This window comes from Bidens hawaiensis, unplaced genomic scaffold (assembly GCF_021521415.1).
Source record: "Bidens hawaiensis isolate Kalapana, Puna unplaced genomic scaffold, B.hawaiensis_p1.1 tig00003004_1, whole genome shotgun sequence".
NCBI lineage: Eukaryota > Viridiplantae > Streptophyta > Magnoliopsida > Asterales > Asteraceae > Bidens > Bidens hawaiensis.
This window is the reverse complement of record NW_027491161.1, coordinates 1,337,146-1,353,672: the sequence shown is the minus strand read 5'-3', so window position 1 is coordinate 1,353,672 and position 16,527 is coordinate 1,337,146. Positions and strand designations below refer to the sequence as shown.

The following is a 16,527-nucleotide window of genomic DNA, read 5'->3' as shown; positions in this document are numbered from 1 at the left end:
CCTCATAAAAAACGGGGCATCGAAGCCTGTCCCGCTATGGTTAATGCCCCTTGGGCACCCCCAATATATATATATGTGTGTGTGTGTGTGTGTGAGAGAGAGAGAGATGAAGAAAGAGAGGGCCCACCACCCTCCCTTCCGCGCCCGTCGTCCAGACGACAGATCCCCCTTCCGCGCCCCCCGGCGGTGTTCCCCCTCTTCCGCGCCCCATAGTACATAGTCTAACAAGCGTATGTAAAAGTCTGCCACCTTGGTATTGGTTGATATGGACAAAGAATATTTTTAAACCATCTCCAGTGACGGAACTTAAGCAGTTACATTGGAAGGGCCAAAAAATTTAAACTAGTCATAAGTTCATACATATAAAGCAACCAAAATTTTTTCATCATATAAAGACCATAAATTCCAATGTTCTTGCAAATAAATAAATATGAGCTTTTGGACAAGTTGGGTAAAAGATATAAAACATAGCATATTTATAAAGACATGGGCTATATATCCTACTTCTGAACTGAAAACCCGGGGGGCCACAACCCCTCCCCGCCTCCGATAAGGTCCGTCCATGACCATGTCGGATTTGTTTTATTTCACACTAGGTTAGAACATTGTGGGGCATATCTCATGTAGGATGACGCATGCCTGAGACCATTCAGAGGGATTCCTTATACAAATCTCTCATTTATGATTGGGATGATGGGGGAAACCTCATCAATAATGATGAGTCAATAAGGGAGTGAATGTAACACCTACGCTGTAACACCTCGAAAATTTCAATATAAGATTTTGCCAAAAATGCCAATATTCAAAATTCAGGGACTTCAAATAAAAATTTCTGATTTTTTATCTAGGGGTGCAAACGAGCCAAGCCGAGCCCGAGCTCGACTAGGCTCGAGCTCGGCTCGTTTAACTTACACAGAGCTCGAGCTCGAGCTCGGCTCATTTCGAGCTCTATTTTCAAAGCTAGAGCTCGGCTCGTTTACTATTTAGCAATTATTTTTTATATAATTATAATTATAATTATTTTTATGTATTTTTTATATTATTATTTTATGTATATATATATATATATATATATATATTATTTAGTTACTTTTATTTATTTTTACATAACATTATATATATATTAATTAATAAGTATTAAACATTTATTTTAAAAAATTATATAAATGGCAGGCTCGTTTAGGCTTGCGAGCCGGCTCGAGCTCGATACATGAAGCTCGGGCCCGGGCTCGGTTATTAAATGAGCTTACTTTTAGGCTCGGGCTCGGGCTTGATTCAGCTTGGCTCGATCGAGCTTTTTAACGAGCCGATCTTGAGTAACTAACGAGCAGCTCGGCTCGTTTGCACCCCTATTTTTATCCCTTCGCGCTACAAGAATTATCAATAAGAAATTACTTAGCGCTACGCGAAGTAATCATCACGGAAATCGAGATAATGCTAGTTCGCGCTACGCGAAGTAATCCTTCAAGCTACGTGAAACCTCGTTAAGTAACCTGGTACACGTGTCCAACCATGTGGCACGATTGTACAGGCCATGTGTCAGCAGGTGGCAGAGTGTTGCTTCACGGGACGCAAATGGCCAAATGCTTCGTCCTTTGCGCTACGCAAAGAAGCCAAATTTTGGCTACAAAAGGCTGATACCCTGTTTTCTCGAGATTCATGCAAGTATCAAAGTTCTGACACTCTATTGATCATTTAAGCAAGATAGTATTGAGACCCTATCAATTAAGTTGTCACTCTTTTCTTAGTATTAGCATTCTTGAGTGTCCACTAAGGTAGGATATACGTTTAAGTTATTTCAAGTATGTTATAAATAGCTTAGACTCAGTCAAGGCTATCGCCACTTAACCTTGAAAAGATTTTTAAAGCATTCACAAAGATTTTCAGTAAAACGTTACTTCTTGAGGAAGTAATGTTAAACAAAATTATATTTTGACGGGCATCTAGTAACTGGAATGGGGACATACTAGTAGTGGGTTTCTTGCCTAAGGAAAGTAATTCGTACATCTCAATCAATCGTGTGACCCGTATACTTACCTAGAGAAACTCACCAACATGTTAGAACCTATTAGGCCAAAGCATGCTATATCAAACGTCAAACAAATACAGATATTATTATAAAAATAACGTTCACAAACCATATCAAGGTTAAAACCAAACTTAAGGTCTGCAGCCTAATCAAGAAATACCATCAAGGTAATCATACAAACCTATTTATTTGTAGGTTAACATCATTCACAATCAAATCAAGAAGGTTTATCAACAACACATCGACGGTTCAGGTGAATACGTTAAACCTTTACAAACAGTTAAAATAGATTTATACTCTATAAGATAAACAGGTTGTTTGTCTTAGAGACTCAGTCAAACGTTTACATGAGATTACTTGATCTCTAAAACGTTATAATACAAATTAGAGAATAAAAAGCAACTCATACCGATTGCGCATGTGTATGGATCCAAACATAACTGTTTAGCCTATACATTCGAAGGCTACGTGGCCATTGGTTATGATGTAACGTTAAATATATATAAATCCCGTGTACATTTTATTTAATATTTTATTACTTTTGCTCGGTTATATGTAAAATTTGTATACTACTAACACATTTTTATATTTTAGATTCCGGGTTTCAATCATGTCGAAAAGAGGACGAAAAAAAAGCGAAAACAATCCAAAGCGGAGAACCTGAGGATCAGGAAACAAACCGGACCGCATCAGATTGAACGGGACCGGACCAGACCAGCTCCCCCCTCTGATCCTAGACTGTCGCTATCTAGTCAAAAACAATTAATTCAGTGTCCTAATGACCTAAGCAAGCTAGGGTAAGTAGGGTGGCGAACACGAGGAGTATATGGTCAGTGTGAAGTGAAATCAATTCCTAACATTATGAAGTAGTTCAAGTAAAGTGCTTATCACACTAGCAAACAAATTAGGGTTTATAATAAACAAACAAGTAATCAAAGATTCAATCAGTTAACAAAGACAAATCACACTCGGGAATCCAAGTAAGCCAATTAACAGCAAACTCATGCACATAACAGATAAACTATCCTGTGTCAACTACAGACTTGCTAACCGGTTAAACCTTAGGCATCCACGCTCGCTAACACACAGCACTTGGTTATTAAACGGTCCCTGCCAGTGTGACTCAACTAAGGGCAAACGTATGCTTTCTCACAATTAACAGGTCAAACAATCCTATAACTCTATAAGCAATTATCATAGCAAATGGCACACTAATCGTGTTGATCAAAATAAACCTAAACTGACGTTGTGCACAATAATACTAGACATCAATACTCATAGATTAACATCAACATAATTACAATCAATTGTTCTAGTACATGAGAAAATAACTGAAAGATTACAAACTATACATCCCGGGTATGACTCGAAGGATTTAGCCGCATCTCAGCATCTCTCGGGCTTTGGTTATGATGGATAGGATCATGTACTGGGCCTTGAGATGATTGGGATCAATCGTTCTCCTCCTTGCTACTCTAAAAATCGTCTGGATAGTGCATAATGGCGTCTAGGGTCGTTAAAACAAAATATGAAATCAAAACCATAACTTTCACGATTCTGGGGACCATCGCGTAGCACGATGGTCTCCTGTCCTGGTCCATCGCGCAACGCGATGGACCAAAAGTCAATGCCAGTTAATAATTATAGGGCATCGCGTAGCGCGATGCCCCACCTTCAACACCCATCGCGCTACACGATTGGTCACTTCACTCAGCAAGTCCATATTAATGTCTCGATTCACGTGCTGGACATCCCGGGTCTTCATTCCGTGCTCGTACAGGTCCAAATTAAGCGCGTTAAGTACCTGTGACCTGAAATACAATAAACACGTATGAAGTACTAAAGTTCCTAAACTAAACAATTAAAACGAGTATGTTAACACGTTAATATATGTACAATTAAACCGAACATCACATCCCCACACTTATCTTTTGCTTGCCCTCAAGCAAAACTCTAAAGTAGACATTAACCGCCATAATAGGTCAATCAATTATCACCATTAATACTAGTAAGGTTTAAGGTCATACCTAGTTTTCCAGACTGACACTTTCTAGATTGACAACCCACAAATAAAGTTAATGCTACAATAAAACCCTAGAATCGCCCAGAAAAGTGTACTTTGTTTCCGGTTAGGGCATACATGTTCACACCCCTCACACTATCAATACTCCTCTCGGTTTAATATCTGGACTAGCAAAAGATGTGTTAGTATATGTCTCTGCCATCAAAATACCTAATATGAGTTACAACTTAATACGCTTGAAGGTCAGTCTATCTCCACCCATTAACCATCGGTTGCATAAAGACTCGGACTAAGGTTTTGCTGAGGCTTAGGTTTGGGTGCGGATTAGGCTTATTTAGTGACTCGGGTGGATGAAACCCAGTTAAACAAACCAATATACAGACTCAAGAATACAAATGAACAAATTACACAATCAACTGCTGTTTACATACTCAACTGCTAAAAACAACTGAAATACTAAACTGATAACTTCTTTTTATCCTTTTGCTATATTTTTTTTTTGCATCAATAACTGATATTTACAATTCAGAACTTTACAACTCGTCTGACTAAGTACAACTCGAAATATATACAACTCGATAACGAATTGGATTTCATCACACGGGTAAAAATAAAACAAACGCCAAGGCTGAAATGGTATGTAATGTTCAGTTTAGCAAATGAAAAAGGAATATGATCCAAACGGCTCCTAGGGGATAATGTCGGGTAAGGAATTTATTTAGTGAGGAAATATGTACGGAATGGGTTTTCTAAAGTCCTAATATCCATACAGGTGGTGGTATTAAGATCTCGAAATGCATGTGACAAGCAAGTTCTACTTCTGTAAAACATACCGGTTTCCCTCAATAAATGACAAGACATGTTTTATATCTATTATATAATATGTGTATTAAGTATAGGGGCTAATCTCACAATATGTCTGGAAATAAAGGCTGCTGATATGAAACATGTATACCCGTCCTCTTGACTCGTTATCCCCGCCGAAACGATTCCATTTTCAACTTTTCATTTAAAAAAAAATTTCGGGAAAACTATCGAGAAGCTGAAAAACCAACCATGACCAAAAACCTCTAACTTGACATTAATAGCAATAAGTGACAGTTAATAACTTATGTTACTGAATACTCTTCGAGGTACTATTGGGCTAAAAATTTCAATTTTCCCCCATCTCCACACTTGAGGTTGACATTGTCCTCAATGTTAAAATAATAAAACAATTAATAATCATTTGAGGGACAGGGTTGAACTGGTAGTTTACTACTCAAAAACTCGGGGAACAAATGTGATGGGTTTAAGCAAATTATATAATTACAGTTTTAACAACTAAAATAAAAACAACAAAATTGTTTATGAAACCAAAATCACCTGATAATCACGACAATGCAATGCTAAACTCGGCCCATAACTCTCAACACACTCGTGACATACGTCTCCATCTCTGACCAATACCGACAAACCAAATATGCACAAATCTCGAGACATGTATAAGCAACCACTCACAAGTATAAGACTTAGGTTTTTTGAGAGTTAAATTATTATATTATAAAAACATTACCGAGTCGAGTTATTCGGTTTCATAAAAAATTTTGTTAACCAATTCAAAATAAAAAAAAATCCTAACTCACTTTCATAGAAATCACGATTGCATTTAGCGTACGCAACAAGCCCTTTAAACCCCCCGGTAGCCCGGGTGGATAAGTGAGATCTCGTGAGGGTTTATAGTGAACACAACCACAATTTTCCAAAAGCAACACAAACGAAATACAAATATATACAAATATACAGATCAAATACAGCAGACAACCATCACAAGATATATATACAAGTGTTACCCAACCGGTTACCCATGCATCTTTTCCCAAATATAATATAATATAATATAATATAATATAATATAATATAATATAATATATGATATGATATGATATGATATGATATGATATGATATGATATGATATGATATGATATGATATAATATAATATAATATAATATAATATAATATAATATAATATAATATAATATAATATAATATAATACAGACCATATGAATAAAAACAAAATAAATGGAAAAACAACCAAAAACGGTAACCGGCGTCTGCTGCCATCTACTCGCCTCCCACGGGGTCAGGCTGATCAGCTGCCTGACCCGAGCCAGATGCCTCCGCCTGATCTCCAGCGCTCTGATGTGGCTGTAAGGATGATGGGATCGGTAATTGCAGATGAGTAAACAAAATACGAATATACTCCTCCTAGCGGGCCATGTGGGCCCGCATCTCCATCTGCTGCTGATGTATGCTCTCGAGTGTGACTGGCTCTGCGGCTGCTGTGGCTGGCTGAGAGGATGCTGTTGCTGTGGTCTCATGATGTGCGGGACAGATATGGGTTGTCGATGAGTCGGAATACCCATCTGAAGCGCGACAGCCACGTCTGTCCCACGAGGTGGTGGTGCCTGAGGACCCTGTCGGACCAGGACGAGCGTAGGTGGATCGTGTAGCTCGCATATCCCAGCCTTCCGGGCGTCCTCCAATGCGTACGGGGTCGTAGCAGGCCCTCGGGTAAAATACTCTAGCGGGTAACGATCAAATACCCCGATGTGCTCTGCAATACGAGTGATGTACGGCCCCATAGCTAACTGGGCTGACTGGCCCTGCCAACCACGGCTTCGGGAGAACGACGCAAGAAGCAATGTCGCTATATTGGCCTCCCGGCCCGTGATCATCGATAGCAATGAAAAAAGATCAATATTGCTGCACTTCTCGTGGCCCGAATGATGGCCCATGATAGAGCAGGCAACAATGCGGTGAAGGTATTGGTGGACGGGGTCCCGAATGGACGACTCGACAACGGTGCTCGAGTGGGCCCCGTTCGCTATCGTGGCCCAAAACTGGCCCAACTGGGCCTCAGTCAGCCAAAACTCTCGGTCAGTCTGTGCCCGAAGAGTATAACCCCGGACACTCGTAAGGAATGTCGGGGTCAGCACCTCCTTCGTGGTGTAGAAGCTGGTAGATACGGCAAAATGAGGTACGGACATCTCAAATGTCTGCCGGCCAAGGGCAAACGACACCGCGTGGGGCTTGGAGAAATCGATGGGAACGTTTCGGAAAGTAGAAAAGAACTCATGTGTGAGCTCGACGTACTGTACTGAGTCACACGTGAGGACCTGGACCCACCGATCGCTCAACATCGCCCAGACAACCCCCTCCTGGTCTATAGAACGGAGCAGTACCCAGTCAATCGTCCGATGTCGGAGCAGCTGCATCGCTATAAAGTGGCGATACGAAGTCTGCTCCTCCGACAAATGAGCGAATCAGAGAATGATATGAGGGATCAGGCGGTCGTCCCCCATGATCGACTCCCGAACCGTATCAGGAGTGATCGAGATCTCGTCCCCATCGTACCTGATGACCCGTGGTGGGCGCACCACGAACTGTGGGGGATCCGGAGCTCCTCTCGGGCGCGTAACAGGACCACGTTATCCCGCGCCTGCTGGTCTCTGTCTCTTGCGCCCGACGGTGCCTGCTGAAGAACCTTGACCCTCTAACATACTGCACGACAGAGATAGAATATCAATATAAGACGCGAAAAACGAGAAAAATTCGGGATATCCTATTTACATCTAAAATGAATCCAGGTATCTCCGCCCAAATAGAGATTGAGTACGGGCGGATAACCGAACGACGATTAACGCTCAAAATCCCGAGACACGACACTACCAACAACTCGACTCGAACAAAACTGACTCGAACGATCAGAAACAATTGACAATAGTCTCAAAAAACGTGCAATGCAACGAACTCGACTTGGGACTCACAGAATCGGGCAGATCGGGTCTCGAAATCCATTTATTTTATTATAATATTATTAAATTAAATTATTATGTTATATTAAAATTATAGATTAATTCAAATTATATATATTATTATTAAAATATTAAGTTAATTTAATATATATTATTAGTATTATTATTAGTAGGTAAAATTTTAAAAAAATATTATATTAGATTATATATTATTATAATATTAAATTATATTAATATATTAGAAAAATATTATTAATATTATTATTAGTATTAAATAAAATATTAAAATATTATTATATGATATTATATATATTATATATTAAATTAAGTCTTTTATAATTCTTATATTAAAATAGTATTATAATTTCAAAATTTTAAGAAATTTATTATTCATTATTTATTTTACTTGTATTATTATTATTATTGTTATTATTATTATTATTAAAAATACGAAACTCGACCCATATCCGAACATTTAAAATCGACCCGACAAATACCAATTCCGCTAAAAATCAACCCACAAAAACCCGACAACCAAAATTTAATTTCAACCCCCATAACCTTTTCAATCCAAGTGTCCTGACATCCGCAACTAACTACACACTAATCCTAACCGCAGTTAATACGAACACCAAACTCAACCATGACTCAAGAATCGACTTACATACTAACCATGACAACTAAATCCGACCTTAACTTATGCTACGAATAGATTAAACAGTTACCTCGAAAGCTGGAATCCCAAATATAAAAGAGGAGCAGTGACCAACTATGGTGGCGAGTAGGCGGAGAGACGGTAGTGGTCAGAGGTGATGACGAAGGATGGTGAAGATGGATGATGTTGGTGAACAGAGGGGCGATGGTGGTGGGCTGTGACCGGCGATGGTGTACAGTGGTGGTAGATGGTGGTTGTGGAGTGATGGAAGAGGAAGGAAGAGAGGGAGAGAGAGGTGATGTGGTGAATGATGGTGGCCGGCAAACAGACGGTGACGGACGGTGGTCAGTGGATAACAATGGCGTTGGGAAAGGGAGAAGAGAGAGACGAGAGAGAAGAGGGAAGAGGGAAAGGGAAGGACGGTGGTAGTGTATATATATATATATATATATATATATATATATATATATATATATATATATATTCGGATGATCCACGACCCATCGCGTAGCATGATGGGTCATGGATAATGGCGTCGCGCTACGCGACCCAAAATCAGTCAAATTAGGGTTCAAACACTTTCGCGTAGCGCGATGGTGTCTGGTTTGGCGTCATCGCGCTACGCGAAGACGTCAGACGTCAGGATTGCCTCAGCTACCATCGCGTACCGCGATGGTGGGCTATCCAGGGCCATCGCCCTACGCGATGGTCCCGCTGAACAGAAAGTTTTTGCCGACTTGGGGTCGGGCATTTTCCGACCCAGTTACTTTTCAACATCCCGACATCACCCTGAACACGTTTTGGAAGTCGGAATTTGCAATATGTACCTGGAACACCGTGAAATTGACCAAAAGCTTACCGAAGCTCCATGATGCACACTTCACCAATAGCCTTCCCACACTTGGGATTTGCTTCACATAACTCGAGACAAAAGTCAAACAACGACTCGACAAACAAATAGTAAAATAGAACACACTTACAAACCCCGGTTTACCTCCCGGTCAGCGCTGAATTGCGTGTCTACAGCTCGACAATGCCCCGAATATTTCAATTGTCTTCATAAACCGGTGAGGTCACAATGAATCTTACCGATTCTTTGTCCATCTTGTGAATATCATCCATCTCTAAATATGGCTTCAACCTATAGCCATTTACCACCTGTCGAATGTGGTCATCTAAGTCTTCCATCTCAAACTGCTCGTGATTACCAACTCCAACAATCACAAACGGGCCCGTCCACTTACTCTTCAACTTACCCGGGAAAAGCTTCATCCTAGTGTTGTATAACCATACCTTTTGACCAATCTTAAAGCTTTTCAACCGGATCTTCGCGTCATGAACTTTCTTCATTTTTGCCTTGTAAGCCGATGCACACTCATACGCTTCATCCCACAACTCCTCGATCTCGCACAATTCTAATTTCCTAGCTTTACATGCATCATCATAGCTAGTATTAACTTCCTTAGTAGCCCAATAAGCACGTTGTGCAATCTCAACCAGTAAATGGCAATCCTTCCCATACACAAGTCTATATGGTGTGGTTCCAATCGGCGTTTTAAAAGCGGTTCGGTAGACCCATAGGGCGTCGGTCAACTTCGTTGACCAATCCTTTCAGTCCGTCCGAACAGTTTTCTGTAAAATCTGTTTAATCTGCCGATTTGAAACTTCAACTTGTCCACTCGTTTGTGGATGGTAAGGTGCTGCAATTCTATGATCCACCCCATATCTTTTAAGAAACTTTCCAAATTTAAAAATTTTAAAATGAGAGCCCCCATCACTAATAATAGTTCGGGGAATTCCAAACCTTGAAAATATGTTGCTTTGAACAAAATTACACACTACAAGGTGATTATTGGTCCTAGTGGCTATCGCCTCGACCCATTTGGACACATAATCGACGGCGAGGATGTATAAATTACCGTACGAGTTCGGGAATGGATCCATGAAATTGATCCCCCAAACATCAAAGATATCAATTACTAGGATCGGTTTCAAGGGCATCCCATTTTTCTTGGAAATACTCCCGAGTTGTTGACACTTTAAACAACGTGTCGCGAACTCATGAGCATCTCGAAACAGTGTTGGCCAATAAAAGCCACTAGTTAACACTTTTCTCACGGTTTTCTGTCCGCTAAAATGACCACCACACGCAGATGAATGTGCGTGCTCCAACACTAATCTAACATCCTCCTCAGGTATGCATCACCTAATCATCTGATCAGCTCCAATCTTGAACAGATCTGGGTCATCCCAAATATACTGCTTCGCATGTGACACCAACTGTTTCTTCTTCCTCCTTGGCCAATGCTCGGGTAAATCACCTGCGACTTTAAAATTGACAATATGAGAAAACCAAGGGTTTTGAGAAACCGCCAAAATCTGTTCGTCGGGGAAAGACTCGTTTATGGGTCCGTCCCGGTCTCCATCCTTTAACACAATCCTGGACAAATGATCTGCAATGACATTTTATGTTCCCTTTTTATCCCGGATTTCCAAATCAAATTCCTGCAATAACAAAACCCATCTTATTAACCGAGGTTTTGCGTCTTTCTTGTCCATGAGATACCTCACTGCAGAATGATCTGAATAAACAATTACCTTGCTACCCCATATGTAAGAACGGAATCTATCCAAAGCATACACTACTGCGAGCAACTCCTTCTCGGTTGTGGTATAATTCAACTGAGCATCCGAGAGGGTTTTGCTTGCATAGTATATGATAATGGGTTTCGTCTCAACCCGTTGACCCAAAACAGCCCCGACTACATAATCACTCGCGTCACACATAATTTTAAAAGGAAATTTCTAGTCGGGTGATTGCAAGATCGGGGCTTCCACTAACTTCTGTTTCAGAATGTCGAAGGCCTTAGCACATTCCTCATTAAAATCAAGTACGGCATCCTTTAACAATAGGTTACATAAGGGTTTGGTGATGTCACTAAAACCCTTAATAAACCTTCTATAAAACCCAGCGTGACCGAGGAAAGATCTAATGCCTTTAACATTTTTGGGATGAGGTAGAGTGGAAATAACTTGAACCTTGGCTCGATCCACCTCGATCCCACGACTCGACACAACATGGCCCAATACAATCCCTTCCTGGACCATAAAATGGCTCTTCTCCCAACTAAGAACCAAATTTGTTTCAACACATCTTTCTAAAACTCTTTCGAGCTGATGTAAACAAGATTCAAAAGATGTGCTAAAAATTGAGAAATCATCCATAAAGATTTCTAAGGACTCCCCCACCATATCAGAAAAAATACTCATCATGCACCTTTGAAAGGTGGTGGGGGCGTTACATAGTCCGAATGGCATTCTCCTAAATGCGAAAGTACCATACGGGCATGCGAACATAGTTTTTTCCTGATCTTCAGGATGAATAGTTATCTAGTTATAACCCGAATAACCATCTAAAAACAAATAGAATTTTTGACCTGATAGCTTTTCCACAATCTGATTGATAAACAGAAGCGGAAAGTGATCTTTCGATGTTGCTGCGTTTAGTTTTCGATGATCAATGCAAATACGCCACCCGCTTACCGATCGGGTGGCAACCTCGTTACCTCAGTCGTCCTTGACGACTTGGATGCCCACCTTCTTTGGGACTGTTTGAGTCGGGCTCACCCATGTGCTGTCTGAAATGGAAAAAATAATTCCAGCATCGAGCCACTTCAGCACCTCCTTCTTCACAACTTCCCACATGTTCGGGTTCAACCGTCTCTGTGCATCATGTGCGGGTTTCACATCCGAATGTGTCAAAATTTTGTGCATAACTATCGAGGGACTAATCCCTTTCAGATCCGCGATGGTCCCCCCGATCGCCTCCTTATTCGCAACCAACACCTTCAGCAAAGCAGATTCCTGTTCCAAAGACAAGTTAGAAGCTATAATAATAGGCAATGTATCATTCTTACCTAAAAACGCGTATTTCAGATGCCTCGGTAGCTCCTTTAGCTCGACTTTCGGTGCTTCCTGTAAAGATGGTTTCAACCCGGTATCGATCTTCTCGGGAAGCGGTTCCACCTGAACCGACCACGGGGGTCGATCTCCCCGTAAAGCTGCAACCTCCAGCTTCTTCTCCTCCTCTTCCAGCTGATTATCAGTTTCCACCTGTAATCTGTCAAACATAAAACACGTCTCCGCTGTGCCATCCGTGTCCACGACTGAGTCGTATAGCGGAATGCACTCGTCAATAATGTCCGCCATAAAGCATTCATCAGCAACTGGAGAATTATTTACGTGTGTGAAAACATTAAGTCTAAGCTTGTGGTTACCAAATGCTAAGTCTACAATACCGGTTCGACAATCGATTTTGGCATTTGTGGTGGCCATAAATGGCCTACAGAGGATAACCGTGGGCTGTTTGGTTCTCTCACCCGAAACGTAATCGAGAACCAAAAAGTCAACTGGAAAGTAAATATCTTCCACCTTGACGATTACATCATGTAACATTCCCCGGGGAAGTTTTGGTGTCTGGTTTGCGAGAACAACTGTAGTCGCGACTGCCCGAAGCGGACCGAAGTCGTACTGATCGTACAGACTTCCCGGGAGGATGCTAATGCTAGCTCTAAGATCTAAGAGTGCCCGTGTCATTTTAAAATCACCCACCTGAATGGATATAATAGGCGTTCCTGGATCTTGTAACTTGGGTGGAAGAGCACCCGAAAGAATTGTACTTACATTATCTGTTAAATTAATCTGTTTAGGGATCTTTCGGTTCCATTTCTTTGTGCACAAATCTTTCAAGTACTTCGCATAGGTGGGAACTTGTTTTATGGCATCTAAAAGTGGAATGTTAGTTTTAACCTGTCTAAACGTTTCCCACATTTCTTCCTGTTATGGGCCCTGTTTAGATGCCATCTTCGCCTTTGGTGGTGACAACAAGGCATCGGGATAGGGGACAGTTTTAACCTTCCCCTTGTCCTTAGCATTGTTGTTACCATCCTTCAGAACCGGTTCGTTTATTTTAATTTCACTTTTATTATTTTCAATTAAAACCGGTTCTAGTTCGTCATCGTTGACGACTGTTTCATAAATATCTTCCACCACCCCATCAACCCGAGATGGTGGTCCCCCAACCTTATTATCATACTTTTTCCCATTTCTTAAAATGCTTACCTGATTGATGTGCTTCTTCGAACTCGAACTGAAGTGCTGCAGGTTCACTGTGGTATCACTCGGTAACTGACCCGCGGTTTTCTGCAACTTTGCCATGTCTGCTGCAAGCTGACCAATATGCTTTGACATTGCTTCTGCTGAATTATCTCTCAACTCGAACTGTCTCTGCGTTTCCTTCTGATTATCAGTCACGACTTTCAACAACGCATCTAACTTTGAATGAATTGACTCGTCTGAGTTTCCCGAACTACCCTTCTGCTGGTCCTGATTCTGATTACCTGACGAACTATTACCCCGGTAACCATCTCTGTTATAACCCCGACTATTACTCTGACTGTTCGAACCACCCGGACGGTAGCTGTTCTGCTGTCGGTTCTGACTGGACCCTGAAAATTCGAATTCGACTGACTCAACGCGTTCCCGTATATGAAATTCGGGTGATTCCTTAGGCCCGGGTGATATGTATTTGAATTGAACCCTTGGCCCTTAGAATCCCCGTACGCGTAACTGACTTCCTCCTCGTCGGGGTACTCGTCATCATCATCAAACCCGGGGCAATCTTCAACTTTATGCCCCAACTCTCCACAATCTGCACAAACCGGGAATTTCACCCCGACTTTACCAACCTCTTTCTTCTTCTCTTTTCGATAACCCGCGAGTTCCCGTTCCAACTCTGCAATTCTGTCTGACTCGCTCGAGGCTGATTTAACCGTTCGGGTGACCCCGTGTTTTCGCCTTCGGTCTGCAACTGCCTCTGCCTTGGAATCTTCACACATAAATTCCAAAAATTCCCAATCATCTTCCTCGGGTTGATTCAACAACTGACTATTACACGAAGCTTTCAAATGCTTTCTGTCTTCATACGTCAACCCATCAATGAAACACTTAACCAACTCCCACAACTCAATCAAATAGTGCGGGCACTTCTTATCATTTCCTTGTAACGCGTAAAGGCCTCATGAAACAACTCACCCAGTAACTGTGAAAAGTGTCTAATCTCCATGCGGACCTCGATGGTCTTCGACTGTGAATAATACTCGTTAAGGAACACTTGCCGCATCTCACCCCAGTTCTCAATACTGTGCACCGTTAGCGAGTTGAACCAGTGTTTGGCTTTCTCTTTAAGTGAGAACTGAAACAACCGCAACCGAACCTCATCCTGATCATACGTACCGTCACCAATAGACCCTCAAATAGCTGAAAACTCTTACAGATGTGAATACGAGTCTTCAGATCCCAGTCCGTGAAAATGGGGAACTATGTTGATGTAGGACAGACGAGATTTAAATGTCGGTTGTCCCTGTACGTGTAACTGTGGGACAATCGGTGAGGCACCATCTGAAATAGCTGGTCTGAACCGACTGTTAACACCTTGAGCCGGGAGCCCATAATTCCTTCGTCTAGCCCTTGGTTCCTCAAAACATCCTCGGTTCACCTGAATCGGCTGTCTTCATTCCTCCCGATATCTTCCTATACCACCCCGATCCGGATTTCTGTTCCTCCACCTGTTACCTCTCACCCTAACCAGTTCCTTGACCTCATCAACGTCTTCAACCTGTATACCCTCATCTGCATTTCTCGGCTCAAACCCGTCATTCATTGGTCCCCGTTCTTCCTCATCCCCCTCTTCTTCGTCTTCAGTGTGAATACTAACATGGTCAAAATCTTGTATAATCGGCTGTCGATGACGAGGGGTGTTGTTCGGGACTGATGGCCCGGGTCTGTCAAGGTTTCGGTTTTGGTTTCGGTTTCTAAATTTTAGGGTTGTTGATTGGTGTTTATTGGTGGTGGTAGGTCATTAATTGGTGGATTTTGATTATTTGGTGGGTTAGGTTCGGGTTGGAAAACTTTTGGTGGTGGTTTTTGGTTTTGATTCTGGTGCTGACCTTCCATATCTGACTGTCTGATCTGAGCTCGGTTCTGCCGAGCTAAACGTTCAATCTCTGGCTCGTAAATCAATGGAGAATTTCTTCCTGTATAGCGGGTGTGCATAAACCTGTTACCTGCACAACGAACACACCCCACGTAAAATGGGAAAATAAAGTAAACTTAGCTAAAAATAAAAATAACAACTAAATTAAACAAAGAAATCAATTAACAAAAAAACACTAAGCGCACAAACTCCCCGGCAATGGCGCCATTTTGATGCTAAACTGTCGCTATATAGTCAAAAGTAATTAATTCAGTGTCCTAATCACCTAAGCAAGCTAGGGTAAGTAGGGTGTCGAACACGAGAAGTATGTGGTCAGTATGAAGTGAAATCAATTCCTAACATTATGAAGTAGTTCAAGTAAAGTACTGATCACACTAGCAAACAAATTGGGGTTTATAATAAACAAACAAGTAATCAAAGATTCAATCAGTTAACAAGGACAAATCACACCCAGGAATCCAAGTATGCCAACTAACATCAAACTCATGCACATAACAGATAAACTATCATGTGTCAACTACAGACTGACTAACCGGTTACTTAGGCATCCACGCTCGCTAACACACGGAACTGATTATCAAACGGTCCCTGCCAGTGTGACTCAACTAAGCAATTAACAGGTCAAAGATTTAATCATATTAAATTAGTAAAAGATTTATCATATTAAATTGATGCATATGGATACTTAGGATTGTTTGATGAATTTTATTCCATAGTTGCCTTGATTATTGTTTGTCATATGATAGGTCGCTATTAGGTCAAGTTACTTTGTGTTCTTGATTATTTTGTGCTTGATTTGCAATAAGATCATAAGAATAACATTATCAAATAAACTTAAGTGTGTTGCTAACCTAAATAACTGTTAGGTGCTAGGTTATTGATAGGTATTTGTTAATTAATCTTGCTAAATTTAGTTCTTGATAAGGAGTGCATCTAAGTTTGATTATTTAGTATTGCCTATTGAAT

At 41.2% G+C, this 16,527-nt stretch overlaps 1 protein-coding gene across 1 annotated transcript; it reads right to left on the bottom strand.

The window, feature by feature from the left end:
* Nucleotides 1-9,554: 9,554 nt before the first annotated feature.
* Nucleotides 9,555-13,337, bottom strand: LOC143621975 (uncharacterized). The gene is made up of 2 exons (XM_077093240.1): nucleotides 12,105-13,337; nucleotides 9,555-10,115 (listed from the first exon to the last, which is right to left on the bottom strand). The coding sequence occupies exons 1-2, from the start codon at nucleotides 13,335-13,337 to the stop codon at nucleotides 9,555-9,557; spliced, it is 1,794 nt and encodes a 597-aa protein (XP_076949355.1).
* Between the last annotated feature and the right edge of the window lie 3,190 nt (nucleotides 13,338-16,527).

Excerpts from the sequence above, each read along its gene's own strand:
- LOC143621975 (XM_077093240.1), bottom strand. The coding sequence starts at position 13,337 with ATGTGGGAAACGTTTAGACAGGTTAAAACTAACATTCCACTTTTAGAT. Across the intron at positions 10,116-12,104 it reads CTCAAACAGTCCCAAAGAAG|GATTGGTCAACGAAGTTGAC; the intron begins GTGGGCATCCAA and ends ACGGACTGAAAG.